Source organism: Oryctolagus cuniculus, chromosome X (assembly GCF_051225735.1).
Source record: "Oryctolagus cuniculus isolate XC-2025 breed Fujian yellow rabbit chromosome X, ASM5122573v1, whole genome shotgun sequence".
Taxonomy (NCBI): Eukaryota; Metazoa; Chordata; class Mammalia; order Lagomorpha; family Leporidae; genus Oryctolagus; species Oryctolagus cuniculus.
This window is the reverse complement of record NC_142888.1, coordinates 117356125-117383000: the sequence shown is the minus strand read 5'-3', so window position 1 is coordinate 117383000 and position 26876 is coordinate 117356125. Positions and strand designations below refer to the sequence as shown.

The window sequence follows — 26876 nt, the reverse complement described above, 5'->3', positions numbered from 1 at the left end:
CAGGCAGGGTGGAGAATGTCATAATTTTGTCAAGAGCCGGGTTTGTAGGAATGGTCATGATTTCCTACCACATTACATTTATCCAGTGATTATATTTTCTAATTCACTTACTCTTGTAAAATCTGAATCCCAGACAAAATTCTCCCCAATAAAGAGAAAAATGCAGTATCTGTGGAATGTATATAACAAGAGATGGGATGGGAAAGTTATTAGTTATTAAGAGGCCCTGTCCATTTTCAATTCTAATGAATCAATCTTGGAAATACATTTTTCTTTAAGTGAGCTTTGTTTTTTCCTTAATCCAGTTGACATACCAGGATACCCTGGTATATACTCCATATTTCCCTTTAATTGCACATTCTTCACCCCAGCTAATAATTCCAGTTAAGAAACTGGTTCCTTCCACTTCTGTCACATGGGGCCCTCCACTGTCTCCTTCACATGAATCTTTACCTCCCACATCAAAACCAGCACAGAACATGTTATTATAGATGGTGAATTTTGTGGACCGAAGGCATGTGGCTCGGTCCACAAATGGAACTCTAAGGTACTGAAGAATTGAAGCTTGTCTCCCTCTGTTGAAGACTCTGCCCCAGCCACTCACATAGCCAGATCCAAAGTTGAGGAAGATGTTTGTGTATTCTCTGTTGGCAATGCAAATAGGTGTTACATAGCTGTTTAGCGTTAAGGGTTTATCCAGTTCCAGAAGGGCAATGTCATGGTTGTACTTATTGATAGTTGCATTGTATTTGTGGTAAGGAATAATTCGAATCACATTTCGCTTTTGCTCTGTATTCTCAGTCTCCTGAATGTTATATTCACCTATAAAAGATAAATTTCATTTTCAATAACAGTCTTTCACATAATGAAACAGATTTTCCAAGTGTCCACTTGGCATCCCCAACCTAACAGCTTTCAAATGTTGAAGGTCTCAATATTACATTATGTTGATTTGGTTAAATGTAATGAGAGTCAGTGAGTATTTTTCACACCAAAGAACAACGTAGGGCCATCATGAAGACAGTTCCCTTCAAGCATACCGTTACAAGGTCTTACAATGGGGATAACGATTCCACTTGTCATGATATATCCTAGACTTTCCCAATTTTAAGTATTGGTTCAGTCACTAACTCAAATTTTGGATGAGGACTTACATAGGTCATTCCAGGCATCAGAGATACAAAGATGAGTGACATGACACTGGCTTTTGAGAAGGCTCAGCCTGGTTGGGGAAATAGCTTCTGCTTTTTGCCTGGCCCAGCCCTGGCTGTTATGGGCATTTGGGGAGTGAACCAAATAATTGTACCCTACTGAGATGAGTGTTAATATGAGTACTCTAAAAGAACAATGGGAGCTTGGAGGAAGGAGCAAGTTAAGTTTTGAAATCCTGGCCCCTCTATCATTGCCCAACTTATTGAGCAATGATCTTACTAAATCTTAGTAAAATATGATGCATCAATTATGTGGAGGATCTGGTGATGCTTCAGGTGATTACCCTTTTTGTTTCTTTACCTGCAACAACTGTAATATTATCATCCGGTTTGATACAGTGGGCTGCAGTTACGACCCATTTTTCATTAATGATAGAACCTCCACAGAACGCCTCAACTTTGCCATTCAGAAGGACCTGTGGGAACAAAATTAGGAAATCTTACTACATAATATATTTGATACAGAGCAAAATAAATATGTGTGCTCTATAAAGGAGGGGGCAACAAGTTGGTGTACAGGTTCTGGCAGAAGTGGAGTTTCTCTGGAAAGTATCAGCTTTGCAGGTGAATTAGCACTTCTGAGGCACACTCCAAAAGCATTTTTTCTGTGACTGTCTTGGGGAGAACAGACAATGATAACCACAAAGGAGAGCCTTTGTGGAGGCGAATCTGAGGAATGACTTCTTTTGGTGATGTGTGGCTCTTAGAGTCAGATTTTCTGATGGCACAAATTGCTTCGTGGGAATATGGCAAGTACATTAGGAAACACACTGACTTGACTCCTCGAGAAGAATGGTTATTATTGAGTCTCTTGTCCCTGTAAGAAGAGAGCTCTTTGCTGTAGGTCCATAGAGAAAGAGTAAAACTATTGATTTTTCTGGGAGTCTTTTCAAGCCCTTTCCAAACTGGAATTTGATGAAATGTGACCTGAGGCCTCCGTAAAGGCGTGTTTATAACCAGCCAGACAGTGAGGAACAAGTAGGACTCATGAGCTCTTCCCCTTTTCCCCTTAGTCATATTCCACTCCTCCCTGGTTGGATACATAACCTGCCTTAATCTAAAAAGGTCTACTTAGCTATACTTGATGTGGGGGCAAAGTGTACAAAGGTGTTTGGGTGCTGCGTTCAGCCTAGGGATGATTACATAAGCGGCCAATCCATTGTTTCCTCTTCTCATTGTATAATTACAGAAGACAATGACTATCTCAATATCTAGATCAGTTTTTGAGAATTTCAATTCCAACGTAAGCAGGGGCCTTGATCTCTTTTCATGAAGAACTCTGAGATGTGTGAACACTAGAGGGCGCACTCAACATTTGGTAAACACTGTTCCGGCGCAGACTGGCTCTGTGTGAACTCATGCCCCTTTCCTAAAACACATGTAGTCCTAGGCAGAAACCTGTTCATAAACAGAGAGGGAGTAGGGCTGTGTCCCAGATAATTCCTGGGGCATGTCTTTTTGTAGGTTCCTTTTGTCCAGAATTCATCTTACTGAACATCTATTTTGTCCTAGACACCAAAGCATTAGCTTCTTATTTGGAGACTGGAGACCTATTGGGCTGAGTACTCTGACTTCCTTCTCTATACTCTGGCCCTCGCTGTTTGTCTGGCTGTTACTTTTTATTTAGAAAAGTTTTTTAAAACATAGAAACATCCCTACATAATATAATAAACACACCCACATACTATAATAACCACCTAGACTTGAAAATCTTCCTAGTTTTAAACATTTATTGGATACTTATAATCTTTGTGCTTTATATATTTAATACTTAACATGTTATTTTTATAAAGTGATATTAATATACCCTTTCCTATAGAAATTCACATGAACTCTCCTAATGTTAGATAGTGGTGAAACTAGGAAGCAAATCCAAGTCTGTCTGACTCTTACATTTGTGCTCTTAAGTACCCAGTATTTCTTCAAGTGTTGTCTATGGGCCAATTGCAGTAGAATCATTCAGGCTGTTTATAGAATGCAGACTTTGGGGCTTATTCAGATTTAATTAATCAAAACATCTGGTGGGTACAACTGGAGAAAATGAAGCTGTCCAGAATATTCTGATACATAATTAAGTTTGATACATAATGAATCAGAATTTCCAAGGCTAGGCATTCTTTATGTTTTAAAAGTGCTCACTTCAGGGGCCAGTGCTGTGGTGTAGTGCTTTAAGCTGCCATATGAGCAGAGTCCTGGATGCTGCATTTCTGATCCAGCTCCCCACTAATGCAACTGAGAAAGCAGCAGAAGATGGCTCAAGTCCTGTGGGCCTTGGACCAATGAGGGAGACCTTGGTGGAGTTTCAGGCTCCTAGTTTTGGCCTGGCCCAGTCCAGGATGTTGTGACCATTTGGAGAGTGAACCAAATCACTCTCTCTCTCTCCCCACCCCATAATTCTACCTTTTAGATAACTAAATAAATCTTATAAAAATGCCCTAGACAGGGCTGTTAAACACTTTTAGGGACTCAGTGAAAAATGAAAATGCAGGAATCTTTGTTCAAATGCCAGGAAAATAGTGTCACCTATGATACCAAAATTCAGAACTTATCCACTTATTCCATGGTCTCCTCTTACAACTTATCACTTTTAAATATTTGGTACTTAATGCCGTGTTCCTTAGAGGATGGAGAGTTTGTTGGGAGAGTGCAGACCTTCAGAGGTGCCCAAAAGTTACACCCTATATTCAGTACACTCTGTGGACTCCCTGTCTGCCAACCACAGGATGCTGGGTCCCAACAGTGGAGGCTGACTCAATCATCCCTTGTCATGGCCTACTGCAGCAATCAAGGCAGACCTGGTCCCCAAAGGATGAGCTCATTTCCTAGAATGCAGGTGGGCAAGAGCCTCGTCCCCCACCATTCACTCTCTAAATGTGCTGTGCCACATTGCTGGTTTGACATGCCTGTGGCCATACCCCCTTCTGAGACAGCACAGCACTTGTGCATCTTACTTTAACCCTCACTGCACTTGTGCCCAGGCCCCTGCTTGGAGAGGAGTGTGGCAATGGTAGTTGGGTGTGAATCAGGAAGCAGCATGTGCCTATGCACTAGGGGTTTGGGATGGCTGTAGTTAGTAGGCAGATGTAGGGAGGAAGACACCGGGCTGGTTAAGGCACTAGATAGTAGGGGAGAAAGAGGTTGAGAAAGCACCCAGGGAGGTGATGAATTGTGGCTCTGCAGATATCAAAGCTTCCAAGTCCCCAGGCCAGGCTCAGGTTTCTCATTGTACTTCAGGTCCAGAACACACATGCAAGACATTAGTGCAGGACACTTTTCAGTGCAGAGTCCTGTGCAAGTGCATGGGTCACAAGACCACATGACTGACCCTGAGCCCAAGTGACTTTCATAACCAAGATAATTTGGGCAACATAGTTCTACACAAGTCCTGATGGTTCCAACAGCACACATCTGTTTAAGTAACTAGTATTAATAATTCAGATGCAATGGCAGAATGCTGCTTCTCCTATGCCTACTGTTTTTTTTTTTTTTTTTGGTTGGGGGTGGTAACTGGACATTTCCCAGATTAGTGGGCTAGTTAGGACAAAGCAATGGTACCGTTGGCCTCTAAGCGCAGAGACTATGATGAGGCTTGTCTGACTCCTGCCAAAGAATTGTTGCTTGGAGCTTCTACTGCTTTCTGGTGAATGGCAGAGAAATACGGTTGTATTTTTTTAGGCCTGAAGAGGCTTATTGCCAATCCCTGATTGGTATTAGAAATTTTAGTAAACATCTTGCCAAAAAAGGCCTAAAATATATTTGTATTTAAAGATATTACAAATGAGTTGCTTTTGGAGTATTTGCTTGGCTAACCCTGGATTACAGTTACTTGAATATTCGCTATTTAGGGGATGAGCTATCTGCTTGGCCAAAGACAAGTTCTTGCAAGATATGACTTCAAAGAATGATGGGGAAAATGGAAAAGCAAATGTTCTGAGCAAGGCAGCTGAGTTTTAAACCACCAAATCCTTTCATGTTTGTCACAGCCTAACAGGAACATGTTTTCCCTCTTGCAAACATACACAGATACACACCAAACATATCTACATGCATCCACAAAATACACATTCACATATCTGTATTTATGTTCTTCACTGACAATGCCAACACATAGCAATAGCTGTTGACAGGTTGTTCTTTTCCCAACCTTTAAAACCCAACCTGGCCTTTCCCTGTGATTTCAATAAAACCCTTACTCTCTCTATTTATGCACTGCAGCTTTGCAATAACCAGTTTTCTATCTTTGCATGTTTACATTCTCATATACAAAGCAAAAACCATTCCTACATGATGTTCAACTTATTATGCTCTTAGCTGTTGTTTATGCAACCCTTAGTCTTAGGTTATTTTTCTGGGCACAGAGGGGGCATTCATTGAGTTTTCAGTGGTTAGCTAGTCATTGAAATATATAATGAACAAACAATTTTAGAGGATAATAATCCAAATGTTCTGGCCAAATTAGGTTTGTGGAGCCAAGTGAGATTGTATATGTCATGTTCTTATTGCTCTTAATTGGAATTTTATCATCTCAGCTAGGAATAATACAGGGTTACCTTGGCAAGTTTATGGTATTTCTGTAGACTTAAGACCTTCATGTAACATTTCCAGTCTTATAAAAAATAAAGTTTTGGTTTATACAGGGGGAATTTAAAAAGTTCTTTGAAAATGTAACTGAAAGATAAATTTGTTTTGGGCAAAATTTTTGAAATCCATACATAGGAAGTGTATTCAGAAAGTTCATGGAAAACTGTGCTATGAGAAAACTATGAGCGTTAAATTATTCTTTTCAGCAAAGGAAACCACTTATTTTTCAATTCCATTTTACTTTTGTCCATATGGTAATTTGGCATGCTGTCTGCCACTGAGTTGTATCTTAATTGAACAGAAAAGATTTGATCTGTGTAGTAAGCAGTACAGGTCAAGAGCTCAGGTACATTTCAGGATAGTTTCCCGCCAAAGCTGACAGAAGCTATTACTAGGGAAAAAGTTCATATCTTTTAAAGATTATTTTGACCAAGAATTAAATAAGTAATTGGCAGACTGCCTCTCTGGCCTTTTTTTCTGTAGGTTAAATCGGTTAAATATTGGCAAATGCAAATGAAACAAATATAAGGATAAGGAAAGCTTCACTGTTTGGGTTCCCTTGTATTTTCTTTTATCAATGTAGCAGAATGATCTTAAAATTATTAAATGTTGCATAAATAAACCTCATATAGAACTGAGGTCCATGATTAGAGAGAAAATAGGATGACCAAATTCTTCCTATAGGGGGCCAGACAGATTTTAACCTGAAGCACAAAAGGTGAGAAGTCATGGGGCCAGGTTGCAGATGCTCGCGATTCTCGAAAGCCAGGGTCACAGTTATGGAACAAAAACCAAATTAAACATTTAGAAAGTCAATGTATTGTGGTGTTCCCTCAGATTTCACCCTTTGAGCTGTTGATAAAAGCTACCTAGTAATACAGGTGTTGCCAATTCCCATTTTTAGCTTTTTTCAAAAGTTTTCAAGTCTTCCCTACGTAGCCGTCTGAAATTCAAATCTTGTTTTAGTTTCTGACAAACAAGCTCTAAAACAGAACAAGACAAAAACAAAACAAAACAAAACAACTCCGTTCTGCTCCCCTGGAGGGCACTAACTCCCTAGGCCACGCCCGCCTGGTGCTCTCCCCTTCCTTGCTTCTTTCCCCGAGTTCTCAAAGCGGTTTGAGGTTTGAGCCCACGCTGGGAATCCGGAGGAAAGTGTAGGAAGTATCTCCTGTGATTGGCCTCAGGCCCCGCCTGTCCCGCCCCTCCCCGCCTACAGCTCCGGTCTCAGGTTTTCTAAGGCTGAGACATGAAAGGCGAGGCAGGCTCCCATGAGACTTTGGTCTTGTTGGGGTCAGGGCCAGAGTGAGGCGAGTTACGCCCTTTGCCCTTTCCTCCAGCCCGGCAAGCTGAAGTGGAAACCCTAGAATAAGGTAAGAAAATACCGCGACCGTGGGCCGACAACGTGGAAGGTGAACGTCGTTCCCCATGGTCTCAAACACTGGGCTGGATCCCACCGGACACCCTCAACACGCTTCCTGGATGGAGCTATCCAGCCACTACTGTTAACAGCTCTGCCCAGTTAACAATTCACCAAACATTTTTTTCAAGCAGCGTTTCCTCTCCAAACCGCCCAGCTTAATAGCCAGCCCAGTGATTGGAAAGGCTTCTTAACCAGGGCCTGAAACAGCCTTCCTGCACCTTTCAGCCCTCAGTTCACGAAGAAAGAGTCGCCTACCCCTTTCAAACCCTGTGGCTCTTGGAAGTCACCTCACATAAACCTGTTCTTTAAGAATAGAAATGTTTAGTTCATGCAAACTGTTTTTTACTCCAAATGAAAGTGAACTTTCTGTTCTTTGTGGGATTTTTTTTTCACTCAAGTGTTGGCTTTAGCCCTCATTCCTACCAATCTGAAAGAGAATAGAATTCTGGATAGAGAAGCTTTTATGAAACATCAGCATTTTGAGACACAACTTTCTAGCAGGCATTGCTGAACAGTGTTTTTATACTTCAGAGCCACTATGTGACATTAGCCACAGAAACCCCAGCGATTGCTTGGTTTCTCTTGATTCCTTGGCCACAGCAGGTTTGTCCTAGTCTTGATTGCAATCAAATTTAGTGTTTCTGCCCTACAGATCAACCTAGAGGTGGTGGAAATGATTCATCCACAAATGAGAAGAGAGTCTGGTCTCTTTCATTTCCTGTTTCGTTTTTGTCTAAAAGTTACTTTTGTATACTCAATTCATCTCATTTTAAAAGCTAGTAACCTATTCTGAGAACCTGAGTGGAGGAGGGAGTGAAGACAGTTCTCTGGTGAGAAAGAAAACAATGCAAAGTAGTATGACAGAGTTTGTCTTCAGTATGCTAGAAAATAGCTCAGCTCCTCAACTTTGGAAAATAAAACTTTGTGCTTTGGACCTCTAGAGTCAGTAATCGTAGTTCATATGGATGAATAGGGAGTGAATGTGTGTGTGCTTACATGCACTCACATGTATGAGAGATTGTGCACATTCCAAATGATCTTAGCTAAGCTTGCCAGGAAAAAGAACACAAGTACGATAACTGCAAGTGTGCAGTGAGAGTGACACAGATAGACTGGAAATGATGTGTATCATTTGTGTCTTATTGAGCATCTGCAATCACCTAAGTTTTCTCTGTCTGCTAGGGTTACTAACTTTCTTTTAGGAATGACATGCATTGTTAAAGCACTGCCAAATATTTGGTTTAAAGAGGGTGGGAGGCAAAGAGATCATGTACATAAATTGAGACCCCTCTCCTACCTTTTCTTATCCCTCATTTAAGTGTATTTGCCATTTCATTTCTGGGATAACAAGGGGACAGTGCTAAGCCCACAATTCATGTATCCTTGAGTTAAAAAAAAAGGATTTCTTTTTTAGAGGAAGTCATCTTCTTAGCTATTAATACATCCCTGAGCTCCTGGATCTTTTGCTCTAAGCACTGCTTTGTGTTCCACAAACCAAAGAAAGGTAATTGTCATAAAGTAGGATCTTTTGTTGTAACCAGCTTATAAGTGAAAATACAGAACACAAATAACAAGATTAAATATAATGAGATATGTGATTGTTAAAGAGAATTGAAAGCATAATTAGGGTAGCTGTACCCAAGAAAAATTACTCAAGGAAACATTGATGGAAAATGTCAGTCTTACAAAGGGTTGTTGATGAGTAAATATAGATAAGTGAAAGAAATAGTTAATGGTGGATGAAGGAAGAAGTGCTGGTGGGATATGCTCAAGTAGGGATTGAAGGGATGTAAAGTGACATACAGTGTATTGTGTTGGCTGTAAGAGCCAACCAACATTGCTTTTTAAAGAAGGCAAAAGTAAAGGAAAGGAAAATACAAAACTTTGGTTGTGATGTTTGGCTACTCTTCTATACCATTCTCTACAATGTCTATTTGAGTCCTTCATGGCCCCTCCATCCCCAGATATATGTTCCATATCTTATATCCATCATAATGGAAAATGACAGGAATTATGAAGGAACCTGGATAGATACATAACTGATCTCAGAAAATTCCACTGTGACCTCAGGACATTCACCTGATCTTGTTACCCATTTGATGATTGCAGAGTCTGTAAAGTTGAGTCTCTTATGATGAAAATTCAAACCCCAGTAGAGAGAATACTTTGGAGTGAAGCATCCTTGAAATGACTACCAAATTAAGTTGCCCGGCAATATTATGAGCACTAATAGAAATTTCTGAATTGATGGAAGTGCTCTGCCCTGTCCAATACAGTATCCAGTAGCACGTGTGGCCATTATGCTGTGAACTGTGGCAGATGTGATTGAGGAATTGAATTTTTCATTATACTTAATTATAGTTAAGCTAAATTTCAGTGGTTATACATGGCTAGTGGCTACCTTATTGGACAGTACAGCATAATATAAAGACCTGCCTGGCTTCTTATTGGAAGAGGGGTCCTAGTTTCACAGATAGAATCACTTAGGCATTAACTGTGGGCTCAATTATAACCCAGGTTTTGCTAGAAGTGTGCTCTTGCTTGTAACATCAAAAATGTGCATAGATAATTCTGTACCTGTGGATGTCTGCAGACTACACTTGGAGGACTAGGTACCATGAATCCATGAGTATATTTTTTGTTTTGTTTTGGACCCTGACTTTTTTTTAACAGGTTTGTTTCTTTGGACCAGGGGTTTTCAAACTGGAGCATACATCAGAACCTCTTGGAGAGCTTGTTTGCCTGCAGAGTGCTAGGTTTCACTCCCAGAGATTCTGATTCAGTAGATCTGGAGTAAAGCATGAATATTTGCATTCCTGACAACTTCCAGGTGATGCTGATGCTGCCACATTGAAATGGACTTTTTGGATATGACTGTTGTTTTTAGCCCTTGTTTATACTGCTGTGGAACTATGGTCTTCCTGCTTTTTGCTTGTTGAATATTATGGTTGGTGATGTATTAAGCCTGTGATTATGGAGTGGATTGAAGGCATGCCTTTACAAAAATTGAAGAAAGAATTGAAAGGGGAGAGTATTGAAGAAGAGAGAGAAGAGAGGAGGGAATTATGGTTGTCTTCTTGGAACAGTACCTATGAAATACATGAAATCTGTTCTCTTTGTATTAATAAAAATTAAAAAGAACCACAGACACAAGTGTTGAATTATCACATCATATCTTACAAATATGTGCTATTAAAAGTTAAAAAGAAAAATAAAACCTTAGCTGTAGAACAAGCCCCTATCCCATATCCTGGTTCTGTGCACCTAGTTCTTGCCTTACTTCTGCCTACTCAAGTCTTTATGTCCTTTCAAAATACTTCAGCATCTCTGGAGCTATAGACTTTCTAACTTTTACCAGTTTTTCCAGGGACTGAAGCTGAAGTAGTACCCAGAACCCTAGCTCTTGTGACCTCACTTCCAACTCTCCCAATTGCTGACCAGCTGCTTGTCTGCAATCCTATGTTATTTTCTTTATGCCCAGTTCTTCTTAATTTCATATAAGATCTGTACCTGAATTTCTCTTTCACCAGCTGCACACTTGTGGAGGTGTTCTCATATTGTTTAGTGCTGAACTTTTCCTAAATACTTTTCTCACCTCATAGGGTTGTCTAGTGTCCTAGCCTCAGTCGCCCACCAGGCCTGTCCCTTGCCAGCTGAGCTCCAGTTTTGAGATACCATCAGCAGAGAGTACCTGCCACGGAAATTGACCCGGTTTTGCATTTTCTCCACCAACAATCCGAGTGAAGTCATCAGATGATTGGGCATCTTGAGTGACATTACCCCGAATGGTTTCAGCTTCAGTAAAATTTTCATACTCCGTATTGGAAAAAATTGTCGTAGCACGGGTGATTTTCTTAGAAGCATGTGAAACAGAAACTCTTCCACATGGAAATGGCACTGGAAAAGTAGAAAAATAGTTAGTATTCTGAGATTTCTCATTGGCAAGTAGAAGATGAGTTACAAAAATTGAGAATGAGACCCATCCTTATCACTTCTGAGAAGCAGAAGCAGACCCATAGATATATTTTTAAAATCTAATAAATAAATATTGTCTCAAATTAGAAGGTTGCTTGCATTTTTTTTGTGGAAAGTTTTCAAACCCTTCCTAAAAAGAACATTTGGCTCAGGGATCCATCATCTTTATGGAAATAGAGTAGGTGTTCCAGAATTAAATTGGGTAAGACTTTTATAGAGTATACTGACTTTCTGTTTAGTTTCTTTACTAAAACGTCTTACTCTTAAGTGCCATCCCTGAATGGAAATCTAACTTTGCAATTATGTAATTGGGAATTCTGCTCTTTATCATTAATAGGATTTCTTTTGTAGATTAGAATGCTTTCTAGATCCCAAGGTGGATTTTAGGAATTTGTTTGAAAGATATCATTATAATTCAATTACCTGGCTGTCAAATATTAACCAAATAGATTACTAAAGATTATCATAGCCACATATACTTGGTGTCTGGCCACCCTTTTCCACTGGGTTAATTTATTTTCTAAAAAAAATAAATCGTGTACTGATATGCTGGGGACAACCAGAATGGAAATTTGTAGTCAAACAAAGTCACCTAACATTTCATTTTCATTTCTGACTTTCCTTCTAGCCATGTTCCTTATAACAGGCATTTCTATAGCAACCAGCTGCGGCAAAGTATCATGAAGACAGCATGTGGTTGGGAAAACAGGAAATTAGTTCAAAATACTTATGTATAAATGTACATGATCAACAATGGGCTAGAGAAAAGGGACCGTTATTGAAAAGACAGAAAAGCTTATTTTATGTTTGGCCTACTTATTCTGTTAAAGCTAAGGCTGTATTCAAATATTACACTTAATAGTAGGAGATGGTTTTCAATTCTTTTTCTCTCTTACAACATAGAAGGGCTTGTAAGGGTTTAGTGTCTATACTATCTGTCTGGACTAGAAGTTGGACTTTCATGTTAAAGACACACACACTCCTTCTAAGAGAGGCTAGTTTTAAGGCATGTGAAAACAAATCAGAAGGAGAGGAAAGCAGGTTCTGAAACATTGGAGACTCTTCATTTTAGTTGCAGCATGTATGCACCGGGCTTCTGGTCCTTTCTTTAATATCTTCTGCCTGGTGCACTGTCAAGATATGCATTGAACCCAGTTTCAGAGGAATGGTGCATGATTTAATGTGCCAATTTAGTAAGATATCAGGCTTTGCTAATGCAAAAATTTATATCTAGTTAGCTTCAAAAAGTTCATTTATCAAATATAATTGATCCTGCAGAGTCCACTTTTTAAAAAATCAGTTTCTATTGCTTTTGTCTTCAGAAAAGAATAGTATGAGTGTGGGGTACCGAATATATAAATCTGCTGTCAACATGGTAGCATGGTTGACATGACTGGAAAACATTACTTTTTTCCCTGCTGTATGGATTGTGTTGATCAATCTAGAAAACTTGAAGAAGTTAGTTGCTAGAACCACTGAGACTAAGTGTGTAAACTTAGCTTGAGACCTAGGCGTAGGAAAAAACTTCCTAAAAGTAAACTAGCTTGGCCCTGTTAGAACCATGCTTAAAATTCACCATCCTTGTACTAGAAATCTATCACTATGTGTGTATCTTTGATGGTGTAGTAGTGCATTTTTACATTAGTTTGACTTAGTGAATTTTAAATACTTGTACAAAAATCAAACCAATTGCTTTGTGACATGAAAGAAAAAAATGGATGAAAATAAGAGTCTACACTGGAGATAATTACAGGATTTAAATTTAAAACAATGCAATTTGGAAACTCATTTGTATAATTCAGGCTACTGATCTTTTCATTGATATCAAGTGTAAGTAGACACAAGTAGAGATTAAAATTATGTAGGATACTTAAATTGTCGAAGGTCCAAATATAGATTTTCTTTAAAATACTTATTTTGATTTTGACCTGCTGGTTCACAAGACTTCTGGTTTTCCGCAAGTCGGTATCCCTCAGTACAGGAGCAGATAATCTTGTTATTACGATTCTTTCTACAAAACTGCTCACATCTGCCATTCTTAATGCTGCAAGTTGAATCTAAAAGAAAGTAACACAAAGAGTAATAACATCATGTAGCATTCATTTCAAACATGTACATGAAACTACTTATTCATGAATAGGTCAAGTGTACCCTGGGGGCATTTGTGGTGAAAAACTTGGAAGCCTTGAGCTAAGAGTGAAAAGAAATGTAAAATCCTTTCACTTTACTTTCACTGAATCATGACCTGCAATTAAACAACCTTATTGAAGTATAATACACATTCAGAAAAGTACATACTAAAGTTCCCATAAAGTAAATGTACCCATCTAGAAATTAAAAAGAATTATATGAAACATTATTAACATCCCAGAAGCTCTCCTAATGCCCCCTCCCAATCACTCTTCCCTTCTTCCTTTTCAAAGGTTACCATTAACTGGACTTCTGACACAGTGAACTGTTTTGCCATTCATGAACTCACAATAGATACTCCTCTGTCTTTCATTTCTCTTTTTGTCTTTAAGATTCATCCATGTTTTTGTATAACAGTAGTTCATTTACATTGCTGTGTAGTATTCCATTGTCTTAATATTAAAACATCAATCTATTTGGGACATTTCCATTTTTTTTGGAGCTTATGTATACTGTAATGAACATTCTTGTACATTATTTTTGGCAACGTAAGCATGCAGTTTTACTGGACTTACAAGCAAAATTATTCAACTTATGTTCAGGCCTAGTAGATACTGCCAAGCAATTTTCTAAAATGATTTTATAAATTAAAATTCCCACCATTAGTGTATGAGAGTTTCAGTTATTATATATATGTATTGCAAATAACTTCGTATATTTTGTGACTTGCCTTTTCTCTTTAAATAGTGTCTTTTACTGAAGAAAAGTTCTTGGTTTAAATATAGTCCAGTTTATTAATCTTTTTGTGGCAATTGCCTTTTGTATTGTTTAAGAGAATTTTACTTCCCTCAAGGTAAAAATATAAGGCTTTATTGTTTTATATATTTAAATCTTTAGTCCACTTGGGATTGATTTATGGTTTATAGTGTGAAGTAGGGGGCCAGATTCAGTTTTCTCCATATGAATATCTTATTGATATATCACTATATTTTTTTAAACTTTTGTTTAATGAATATAAATTTCCAAAGTACAGCTTATGGATTACAATGGCTTCCCCCTGCCCATAACTTCCCTCCCACCCGCAACCCTCCCCTTTCCTGCTCCCTCTCCCCTTCCATTCACATCAAGATTCATTTTCAATTCTCTTTATATGCAGAAGATCAGTTTAGTATATATTAAGTAAAGATTTCAACAGTTTGCACCCACATAGAAACACAAAGTGAAAAATACTGTTTGAGTACTAGTTATAGCATTAAATCACAATGTACAGCACATTAAGGACAGAGATCCTACATGAGGAGTAAGTGCACAGTGACTCCTGTTGTTGACTTAACAAATTGACACTCTTGTTTATGGCATCAGTAATCGCCCTAGGCTCTTGTCATGAGCTGCCAAGGCTATGGAAGCCCCCTGAGTTCGCCGACTCTGATCATATTTAGACAAGGTCGTAGTCAAAGTGGAAGTTCTCTCCTCCCTTCAGAGAAAGGTACTTCCTTCTTTGATGACCTGTTCTTTCCACTGGGATCTCACTCGCAGAGATCTTTCATTTAGGTGTTGTTGTTGTTGTTTTTTTTTTTTTTGCCAGAGTGTCTTGGCTTTCCATGCCTAAAATACTCTCATGGGCTTTTCAGCCGGATCTGCATGCCTTAAGGGCCGATTCTGAGGCCAGAGTGCTGTTTAGGACATCTGCCATTCTATGAATCTGCTGTGTATCCCGCTTTCCATGTTGGATCGTTCTCTCCCTTTTTTGTTCTATCAGCTAGTATTTGCAGACACTATTCTTGTTTATGTGATCCCTTTGGCTCTTAGTCCTATCATTATGATCAATTGTGAACAGAAATTGATCACTGGGACTAGTGAGATGGCATTGGTACATGCCACCTTGATGGGATTGAATTGGAATCCCCTGGTATGTTTCTAACTCTACTGTTTGGGGCAAGTCAGCTTGAGCATGTCCTGAATTGCACATCTCTTCCCTCTCTTATTCCCCCTCTTATATTTAACAGCGATCACTTTTCAGTTAAGTTTCAACACTTAAGAATAACTGTGTATTGATTACAGTATTCAACCAAAAGTATTAAGTAGAACAAACAAAAAAAATACTAAGAGGGATAATGTATTAAGTTCATCAACAGTCAGGGCAAGGGCTGATCAAGTCACCATTTCTCATAGTGTTCATTTCACTTTAACAGGTTTCCTTTTTGGTGCTCAGTTAGTTGTCACCGATCAAGGAGAACATATGATATTTGTCCCTTTGGGACTGGCTTATTTCACTCAGCATAATGTTTTACAAATTCCTAACAGGGATCACTTTTCAATTAAAATTTAAACACCTAAGAATAATTGTGTGTTAATTACAGAGTTCAACCAATGGTACTAGAACAAAAAAAAAAATACTAAAATAGATAAAGTATTTTTTTTTTGACAGGCAGAGTGGACAGTGAGAGAGAGAAACAGAGAGAAAGGTCTTCCTTTGCCGTTGGTTTACCCTCCAATGGCTGCCGTGACCGGTGCGCTGCGGCCAGCGCACGGCGCTGATCCGATGGCAGGAGCCAGGTACTTATCCTGGTCTTCCATGGGGTGCAGGGCCCAAGGACTTGGGCCATCCTCCACTGTACTCCCAGGCCACATCAGAGAGCTGGCCTGGAAGAAGGGCAACCGGGACAGAATCCTGCACCCCGACCAGGACTAGAACCCGGTGTGCCGGCGCCGCAAGGGGGAGGATTAGCCTAGTGAGCCGTGGCACCGGCATGGATAAAGTATTACATTGTACATCAGCAGTCAGGACAAGAGCTGATCACGTCACTGTTTCTCATAGTGTCCATTTCACTTCAACAAGTTTCCCCTTTGGTGCTCAGTTAGTTGTCGCCAATCAGGGAGAACATATGATACATCAGTATATATATATATATATATATATATATATATATATAAAAACAACCATTCCCTACTCTACAGCAGTGGCACTTCTATCATAAATCAAACCTCCATACAAGAGCAGGTATGTTTCTAAACTCTATTGAGTTCCATTGCTCAAATTGTCTATCTTTGTGCCAATACCATACTCTCTTAATTAATATTTGTCTATAATAAGTCTTGATATTTGGTAGTGTAAATACCCGAATTTTATTGCTTTTTTTCTCAAAAATATATTGGCTATCTTTGGCCTTTTGCATTTCACTATACATACATTTAAGAATTAGCTTATCAATCCTTCCCCATCACTAAAAATAATCTATCAGAGCTTTTGAGTCATGTTGCATTGAATCTATTGAGAGAGTTGTTTTTATTATATTGTATCTATTACTCCATGAACATGGCCTATCCATTTATTTATGTCTTCCTTAATTCTTCCCCATCATGTTTCATAAATTTTTTTAGAGTTCTTCCACATCTTGTTTCCTTTTATTTCCAAGCACTTTAAAAATTTCTATGATTGGCAGAGAGAAAGCACTCCCATTCACTGGCTCACTTCCCAAATGTCCATAGTTCTTGGCCAGGGCTTGAGAGCCAGGCTGGGCCAAAGCCAGGAGCAAGGAACTCAATCCAGGCATCCCACATGAGTGGCAGGGACTCAAATATTGAATCATCAATGCTGCCTCCCAAGGTCCATGTTGGCAAAAAGCTGGAGTCAGAACTGAGTATCAGTGTGGGATATGGCTATTGTAATTGGCGTCTGAACTGCTAGACTGTGTGATCTCCCACTTTTAATTTTTATGCTATTATAAAAATAACTTTCTAATTGTTAATACATAGACATGTAATTGATGTTTGTATATTGACTTTGTACTTGTTTACTGTAATTGTTCAGGTGCTTTGGGTTTTCTATCTGTATAATCATCTTTCTGAAAGTTATAGTTTCACTTATATCTTTCAATGAATAAGAAAATAACAACAATTACATAATCTCATGTAGACATTGCCTCTCTGCACTGAAGTGTGGTCTCTATACTTAGTATACTAGAAGTTACTTGAGTTCCAGAGGTAGACAGTTTAACAAGTTACCTCCAGAAGTAAAATCTGGAGATCCCTAGAAGTTTCAGTTTTGGGGAGGTCTACTGGGGCCAAAAAGCAAATTGGAGTTAGCAAAAGTGGATATCAAACATGAGAGTATAAAACAGCATCCTTTAAGTTGACTAGAATGCAAAGACAGTATGTATTGATGGTGCTAAGCATTCCAGTGGCCCACATTTTCTTTACTATGCAGTCTCTGTTATTAATATAAAATACATATCTTTGTATCTTACAAAATTTTTCTTTTTTTTCAAAAAGATTTATTTGAAAGGCAGAGAGAGAGAGAGAGAGAGACACACACACAGAGAGAATGAATGAATGAATGAATCTTCCATCAGCTAATTCACTCCTTTACTCCCGAAATGGCTGCAACAGCCAGGACTGGGGCGTGCTGATGCCAAGAGCTACTTACCCCATCCTGGTCTTCCATATGGGTGGCAGAGACCCCAGTACTTGAATTATTATCCATTGCTTTCCTAGGCTCAATAGCAGGAATTTGGATCAGAAGTGGAGCAGCCAGGACTCAAACAAGGACTCTGCATGGGATGCTGGCATTGCAAGCAACAGCTTAACCTGCTACGCTACAAGCTGGCCCCTCTTGTAAAATTTTTCATTTTGGATTCCATTTTGTCTGATTTTCAGATTGCTTTGCCCATGTCTTTTTGTTTACCTGGTAGTTCTTTTTACATTCCTTTATTTTAGCCTCCTTGTGTGATTTTATTTTAGACATCTCTTTTGTCCACATACACAATTAGAATTTTAACTCCAAAATGAAAATATTATTAATATATTAGTTTAATCCAAATTCACTGACATACTTGGCTTATTCCTGCCATTTTATTTTGTGTTTTCTAATTACTGTGCTTTCCTTTTGTTTCTTCTTTGCAGTCTCAATAATAGGAAGTAACATAGTTCAGGGTGTACTCTCTGAGACCTACTGAGTTAAGAGAAATAGGCTCAGTCGTTGGGCCTATTTCTGTCCCTAGGACAGCACAGGAACACAATGAATTTAAGATGCCTTCCCTTCTAACTACATGTTCAACCAGCGTACCCCTTTCAATAGAAATGCTCAATTGTGAGTACAATTATAACATGGAAAGTGTGAAAATGAATGACAGTGTATTAGGTATCTCCTATGCACCACTTTTGTTCCTCTTAGCCTCACTTGTGTTTTTTTTTTTTTTTTAGACTCTATAGTAATTAGCTCTAGGTGGACTTCAATGAACTGCATAGAAGTATAACCTTGAATTGTTTTGGCTTGTATCTGCACTGGGCATCTCTCACCTCTTGCCTCCGGGCTTCCCTGTTGATGCTTAGGCACAAGATGCCATATGACTCTCTGGGTGCTAGCATGCCCAGCTGGGAAATGTGGGAGAGTTAATGTCCCATTGGCTAAAACTTTAACTAATGGGAGACAGATTTCAGTGGACACATTTTTAAATCATCTTTTTAGGTAGACTATCTGGAGGCCAGTTCATATAGATTATTGGAGACAGTCCCAAGAGATCTAGCAATTAGTTACAGTTATGAGCAAGTGATTTTGTAACTCTTCTTATTGGTTCTCTTTTCCCCACTGTTTCAGCTTCCTGTCCATTACCCTTCTCCCCAAGGACTGCACACCATAATAAACAAGCTTGTGCCACATGCTGTTTTTGTTTTTCTAGGAGGAACACGGGATAACAGAGTGACCATGTAGTTTTGGAGTATCATGATTTTTTGAGTGACAAATCTAAAATTTTAAACTCTATATATACTAACATAGGTTAATGTAATAATTAGCTCATAGTCCTTATTGATACTTCAGTAGATAAGGTAAGATAAATCAACCGTTGCCAGCCTGACCTGTAAACTTTGTTGCCTATAATCCACTAAGTGCCTGGTCTCAGAAGATGACACTTGGTCCATATTTTTAAAAACTTTTTCTTTTTATTTATTTCTTTATTTTTGACAGGCAGAGTGGACAGAAAGAGAGAGAGAGAGAGAGAGAGAGAGAGAGAGAGAGAAAGGTCTTCCTTTACCGTTGGTTCACCCTCAAATGGCCACTGCGGCTGGCACACTGCGGCTGGTGCACCGCGCTGATCCGATGGCAGGAGCCAGGTATTTCTCCTGGTCTCCCATGCGGGTGCAGGGCCCAAGTACTTGGGCCATCCTCCACTGCACTCCCGGGCCACAGCAGAGAGCTGGCCTGGAAGAGGGGCAACTGGGACAGAATCCGGCGCCCCGACCGGGACTAGAACCTGGTGTGCCGGTGCCGCAGGTGGAAGGTTAGCCTATTGAGCCACGGCGCTGGCTAATAACTTTTTCTTTACTAATGGTGATAAAATTCCTGGTTATTTTCATGTTACTACCTATCTTTCTGTTACTACCAAGCAATACTTAAGTGTTTAGCCAAATCACATATCACCTGTAGACACTGTTCAGTAAATATGAGACTTGGCTAAGTTAACACAGGGAGGAGGTTGGTAACAGTTTGGTTTTGTCCAACACACTTACAAGGGAATAAGTAAACTCAGTGTGGTTTTTCCAGTTCTGATTCCATGTCCTTGGTTGAGAAACCAGTCCTCTATATCATTTTCCTCATTAGTCATTGTCCCTTTTAGCCTAGTGCTGGTACTGTTTCTCTCTGATTTTTTTTGTGCATGTGGTGGGAAGTATTTCTTCCTAAACAGCAGTCTTTTGCCCTCAGGAAAAAAGACTCAAAATTCTAGAAATAGAAACAGTACAAGGAATTTCAGGGAATAGGTCAGTAGAGTAGGACCTAAGGATCAATTATTAAACACTTAGATACCAGGCAGTGCATTTGGTATGGGTTATTTCTGGTGCTGAGTCTTGTCTCAGCACCTAGAATATCTGTTGAAGATCATCTGGAAGCAACTGTTCCTCCATGTTAGCACACACTACTTCTAATTCCCTTCATACCACCTTAAAAAAGTTACACGTTCTGTTTTATTTTACTCTGCCTTCATCTTCCCAGATACATCCACTGATGTGCCAACCTATATCTATTTAACAAAAGATACTCAAGCTTATCGCACAGTAGTTTGTTATATAGCTAAGCTCAACATTTTATCCCCCCCCCCAACAGAAATACACAAATTAAGGTAGTAATGTCTGTGACATGCTACAAAAATGAAAACAAATGTTTACTTGCTTGTGATTTACTTTTTCTTTCAATCCTATTCTATAATGGGAAAATGCCTCTGGTACTCTTAAGAAGGAATGGGAATGATTACATTTTTACAGATCTGGATTTATATGTGATCTCCATTTTCTATGCCACTGGGGACATATGGAGTTCTTTATTCTAGGAAAAGTGACCAGTAGCTAGTTAATTGCTATTCTTCTAGCTAGAAATCATGCCTTGTTTGCAGCTCTCTCTTGATGAAGACCCTGATAAACAAGAGAAAAAGAAAACAACTAAGTCTTAATGGAAATCTTTCCTTTTTAAGCTAGGGTAAGGCAAGAGAGTTGGCTCCCAGATACTCTACAAATTGTACTATCTAGTAACTTTTGAGATTAGTCTTTAATTCAGTTTGAAGCAACAAGCTTAAATGGGAGTTCATATATGCTCTTATTGTTGCTTTCTTCTAGTATCTTCTAGAACTTTTTGAATTTCCATTTTGTTTCTCAAGCAAATAAACTGAACAGATTTGTCTAAACCTTGATCAGATTGGCCAGGTGAGATCAATATACCCCAGAGGGCAGATGTGTGGTGACTGCAGTTCAACTGGAGAGGCCTAATCAAACTGAGATGTGGGGCCCTGATATGATTGAGATGGTACCAGTTGTAGATTTAGCATTTTTGCTCTATTGACCATCATCTCACAAGTGGAGTAACTTGGTTAGAGAAACTTTGTACTTATATATACATTTCTCAGGGCTATTCTCTTTCTCCTTTCAAATTTCCTTTTAAGCTAGACAAAGACATTTATTCAATTAAACCTTACTATAATGTACCCTTCAGTCTTAACTGAGACTAATTGTGTTACTTATGCCCTCAATTCTACTAGCTATATTATTTAAGCTGATAATGAGTAACCACTCCCAGGATTTCTGTAGGTTTCTATAATAGCTGGATCAAATTTATCTAGGTAAATTTGAATTGAAAATTATAGCCTTTCAGATGAAAGTAGCACTTCAGAGATGTTGAACTAATAAACACACCCACAGGAAAGGTAACCCAGGCACTGGTTTGTCCCCACACTGGGAAGCATAAGGGAATAGGAGTGCAAGCAAGGTGTATTATTTAATCTACCAGCGTACACTCTTTTCTTTCTTTTTAAAATGCTTTTATCCTGTCTCCTTTTCTTTTTTTATCTTCTAAGGTGGTTTAGATCTCAAATGAAGATCAATGCATTTCTTTTCAGTACTGAAAGGATTTCTGAACAATATTATAGGTGACTTTCTTTCTCTTTCTCAATATGACAAGTGCAGCAGCTACATTTATTTCATTTTATGCCTTTTTCTTCTGTCAGATGGATAGCTTCAATGCTTTAATAGTGTCCTGCTAATTTTCCACTCTTTGTCCTTATTCATGTAGTCTATGGTGTTAAATTCTTTCCCTAGGATTATATCTCTATTTTCCTGAAATTTCAGAGTAGAAAGAGAACCCCTCAATAATTTTGTGTGTTGCTTAGAGTCAAAACACCAGCAATATTGCACCCAGAGGTAACAATCAAGTAGGCAAGTAGGTAAAGGATTTTAGGTTTATTGCTCTAATTAGCAAAACCTCAGAAAAAGTATTCTAGGGTATGAGATGGTACACAGTGATACTAGAGTTGCTATGTAGCCCCTCTGATGTAGCCAATATAGTCAAGTTGAGGAAAGAGCTCTGATTTTTGTACATAAATTTAATGTGAAGCAGTTTGCATGTGTGAAGAAGTTCCTATTATATGGGATAATTGGCCTGTCATAGCTCAGTTCTATACTTGACTTCCACTGCCTATATTGACAGCAAATGAGCCATTAGTTCAAACAATTTTATGGGCTCAGTTTTCTCTGACTTTTGAATATTGTAGTTACAAGCATGGGTCTTTATAAAATTGAAATTTGAGTCTTGATTCAACTATCTATATGCCTTTCATTTTAAGCTGTTGCAGGTTCAGGTTTCTCATCTGCATAGGGTGGGGATAATAAATAAAGTAAGTGGAACATAATTACCACTTTATATTAGTTACCAAATATTGTTTTAGCTCTGAATATGATTTCTTGAACTGATAAGATGAAAGCTGTGACTAGAGATGAAGTGAATATTTATAAGCTTTGAAAGTATGTTTTTAAGAGAAACTTATGATACATAAATATTGCATTTTCCAGTTTTATCTGGCTTCAAAGGGAAACTTTGAACCACAAGTAATTAAAAAATAATCACTTACCTAATTCACAGTTCTTTCCTTCAAATCCATATTGACACCAACATTCATATGCATTAATGTCATCCTTGCAACTGCCACCATTTAAACATGGATTGGACTCACACTGATCTCCATCTTTGAGATAAGTTAAGAAATTAAGTTAACAGATAAGTTTCTCAGAATGCCCATCATCCCTTACATAGACTTACTGAGATACGAGTCTGACTCTTTAGTCAGATTAGAACTGTTAGCTTGGAAGCCAGCTGCCTGTAGGCAAATCATGCTCCTGTGTTCCTGAGTTTCTAAAAGTCACCCAAGCAAAGGATCTCATAACAAAGGATCTTTCTAACACTGTTCTAGAAAATTGTTCAGAGGGAGACATGTACATGGTTTATGCAATCCAAGGGAAGAGAAAGAATATCTTGTGTAGAAATGTGCTGTATTGGTACAAGAAGGATTTTCTTTTTTTAACTTTTATTTAATAATTATACATTTCCAAAGTACAACTTACAGATTACAATGCTTTTTCCCCCCATAACTTCCCTCCCACCCGCAACCCTCCCATCTCCTGCTCCCTCTACCATTCCATTCCCATCAAGATTCATTTTCAATTCTCTTTATATACAGAAGATCAATTTAGTATATATTAAGTAAAGATTTCAACAGTTTGCACCCACAAAGAAACACAAAGTGTAAAAATACTGTTTGAGTACTAGTTATAGGATTAATTCACATTGTACAACACATTAAAGACAGAGATCCTACATGAGGAGTAAGTGCACAATGACTCCTGTTGTTGACTTAACAAATTGACACTCTTGTTTATGGCATCAGTAATCACCCTAGGCTCCTGTCATGAGTTTCCTAGGCTATGGAAGCCTTTTGAGTTTGCCTACTCCGATCTTATTTATTTAGACAAAATCATAGTCAAAGTGGAAGTTCTCTCCTCCCTTCAGAGAAAGGTACCTCCTTCTTTGATGGCCCATTCTTTCCACTGGGATCTCACTCACAGAGAACTTTCATTTAGGTCCTCTTTTTTTTTGCCAGTGTCTTGGCTTTCCATGCCTAAAATACTCTCATGGGCTCTTCAGCCAGATTCAAATGCCTTAAGGGCTGATTCTGAGGCCAGAGTGCTGTTTAGGACATCTGCTATTCTATGAGTCTGCTGTGTATCCTGCTTCCCATGATGGATCGTTCTCTCCCCTTTTTATTCTATCAGTTAGTATTAGCAGACACTAGTCTTGTTTGTGTGATCCCTTTGACTCTGAGACCTATCATTATGATCAATTGTGAACAGAAATTGATCACTGGGACTAGTGAGATGGCATTGGTACATGCCACCTTGATGGGATTCAATTGGAATACCCTGGCACGTTTCTAACTCTGCCATTTGGGGCAAGTCAGATTGAGCATGTCCCAAACTGTACATCTCCTCCCTCTTCAATCCTTCCTTATAGAATGATGACAGAGTTAATTCTAAACCAAATAAAGTCACTTCAACAAGTGTTACCTCTATGTCATACAAGACCTACTTCATTGTAAGTTTGCAGAGTAAAATGGACTAGGTGATAGTATGTTGCCTTGTCTCAAGGAACTGATGGCATAGGCCTGGAGTAAATGCATATACTCCTTTGTATTGTCATTTAACTTTTAAGTATCCCATGTAGTGACATTCCAAGGCAGTAGATAATGTGCCAGAAGTATATTTTACTGCTTCAAGGTAATGTATCTACCAGCTAGATTCCAAATAGTCTAAGTAAAGTAAAAAATGTTTAATATATAATAAATAATTTGTGCAGTATGTTTTATTTATATATGGTTAGGCTGTATTTCCATTTTATTATTCCGAATTTCTACATTTACAGAGTTGCTGAAATCATTTGAAGACATTAGTGGCATGAAAATGAGGAAGGAATAGCCAAGTGCAGATGGGTCTGCCTGAGACTGGAACCGTTAAGTCTAGTTTCTTAGCACTCTGCATCAATTCATACTTCTTAGGAAGCTCCAAAAGAAAAGAAGGAATAGAATCAGCAGGGAGAATGGTTCAGATTTTGAAATAAGGATAATAGCCCTGAGGGAAAAATGGGAGCTAAATTAGTAAGAATATATAAAAACAAAATGTAAAATATAAGGATAACCATAAGAATCCAAGAATGAGAAAAATGGGGAGGGAAATCAATGAGAAATATCAAATTATCAATCATACTTTAGAGGAAAGTCCCCTGACATCTAGTGTGTGGATTCCTGCTTGTTTCTCCCTTGTCTGTCAGAAGCATGTATCCAGATTCCATTGACTAAGGGACTAATATCTCTTTCGCTGGAAAAATCTGCTTGCTGTAAAAATTAGACCTTGTATCCTCTGTTCCTTGATCCAATGTGCTTTTACACAGGTCCTTCAATTTGTTTCAATTCTATGAAAAAAAATGCAATATCTTTGGTATGCTATTATCAATGTTCAGGACTAGTCTAAAAAATAAGCTACATTTGTACTTTATATTATAGACCAACAAATCTGAATTATTTAGGATGTTTAACTGAAAAGGTCTGGGCTTCCAGCCAGCTACACAGGACCTCATTTGCTCTGACATATCTTTAAAATGAGTGTCATTTTATCCCGTGTTTAGTCCTTTGGGTTCTTGTCTGTGTGTACTTTGGGTTGAGGCAAAGCCATAGACAGTAGCAGTCAAAGACAACAAGAGACAAGACCTTGCCAAGTGAGAGATTCCTGTTAAATGAATAACTGCTTTTAGATTTGAAGACCATGGGGGTAAATAATGAAAGCAAGGAGTTGTGCATTAGAGAGTTGAGGTTCGCTTCTGGGCTTCAGAACTCCCTAACTGGTTGACCTTTGGCAAGTTTCCTCCCATGTAAAATGGAATTAATAATACTTTGCTCACAGGGGTAGTGTAAGGGTTATATGTATTAGGTATTCTATAAACTGTAAAGTGCTTGACAGATGCTAGTTAGCATGTTTTGTGATAGTTCTTCAGCTAAGCTTAAATGGTAAGTTGATGGTAGAGAAGGGGACAGCAATGAGGAGCCTGGACCTGGGTTCTTATTTGTTAGAGACAGCTACTTTTGTGGTAGTTAGGAATCTCCACTGCAAGTGAAAAGAGCCATGGAATTTATTTCTGTTTCAGTTATTACTTTTGTTGCTTTATTTTTTGTTGTACAAAGCAGTAGTGACATAATCATGGTCCTGATGCTTTCCAAGTATCTATACCCAAGGTATAGAAAATAATGTACTTGTGTGACCTAGAAGGCAGGAGCCCAACTAAAACTATACTGCTGGGGCTGTAGTTTAGGGAGTGGACAATAAAGGGAAGGAACATGGAAGTTTAAATATAATCAGGACTTTTGTGTTTTTTTTTTTTTTGAAAATTACATACTGATTTTCTTTTCAAAAGAAGTCATGAGATTCAAAGTGTTAAATTCAAGAAGAATAGAGAATAAAAAGATTTGGAGTATAGGAGGGTAGCCCAGTAGAAATAGGCATGGTAGCACTCATCACTATGGGTAAGGAAAGGTAGATAAAGCAATATAACAGAGAAAACTTTTTTCTCTTGACTTAGAAAAAAAAGTGGAAGAATTATGAGTTCTGAGAATATCTAGTAGTATATACAGAACAGGAAATAAGGAAATAGAATTGGGTCTCAAATTGATGGGACTCCATGGATTTGTTGTCCAGGTTAATTTGTTCCCAGTCATGCAGATGGTTTGGGTAAGTCAGCCTGTAAAATTTACACTCCCTCAAATCCTACTTCTGGATTTTAAGTAAGATTTAAAATTAGTTGTCACTAAAGTTTTGGCTTTTTCTTCTTTACATCATTTTATGGAACCAATATTGACTGAGTGCCTCTGTTTCATATATTGTTCTAGGTGCTGAAAATAAATCATTAAACAAAATGAATACTCCTGTCAACATGAAGCTTGGATTCTAGTGAGTTGGGAAAATAAATACCAAGTAGTATAAGAAAATGGTAGAATATATTATATGGTGGAAAGCCCTCTAATCTGAAAATCTACAAAATCTGAGACTTTTGGAATGTTGACATAATGCAATAAATGGAAAGCTTCCTATTGTGAAACTTTGTTTAATGAACAAAATTATTTAAAAATATTTTGATAAATTACCTTCAGGTTATGTACATATGAAACATAAAAGAATTTTATATTCAGATGTGGGTC

General features: G+C 38.3%; 1 protein-coding gene and 1 long non-coding RNA gene across 2 annotated transcripts in view; one reads left to right on the top strand and one right to left on the bottom strand.

Annotated features, from left to right (window-relative positions):
• Positions 1-274: 274 nt before the first annotated feature.
• F9 (coagulation factor IX) overlaps positions 275-26876 on the bottom strand; it is a 33712-nt gene continuing 7110 nt past the window's right edge. The window contains exons 4-8 of the mRNA NM_001195725.2: positions 22710-22823; positions 13119-13247; positions 10907-11112; positions 1513-1627; positions 275-822 (exon numbers count right to left, since the gene is read on the bottom strand). Coding sequence (NP_001182654.1) covers positions 275-822; positions 1513-1627; positions 10907-11112; positions 13119-13247; positions 22710-22823 — 1112 coding nt within the window. The remainder of the gene's footprint in view (positions 823-1512; positions 1628-10906; positions 11113-13118; positions 13248-22709; positions 22824-26876) is intronic.
• On the top strand, positions 7029-26776 carry LOC149119735 (uncharacterized). The gene is made up of 2 exons (XR_016227719.1): positions 7029-7165; positions 26568-26776. It is a non-coding gene; the product is annotated as an uncharacterized LOC149119735 (long non-coding RNA).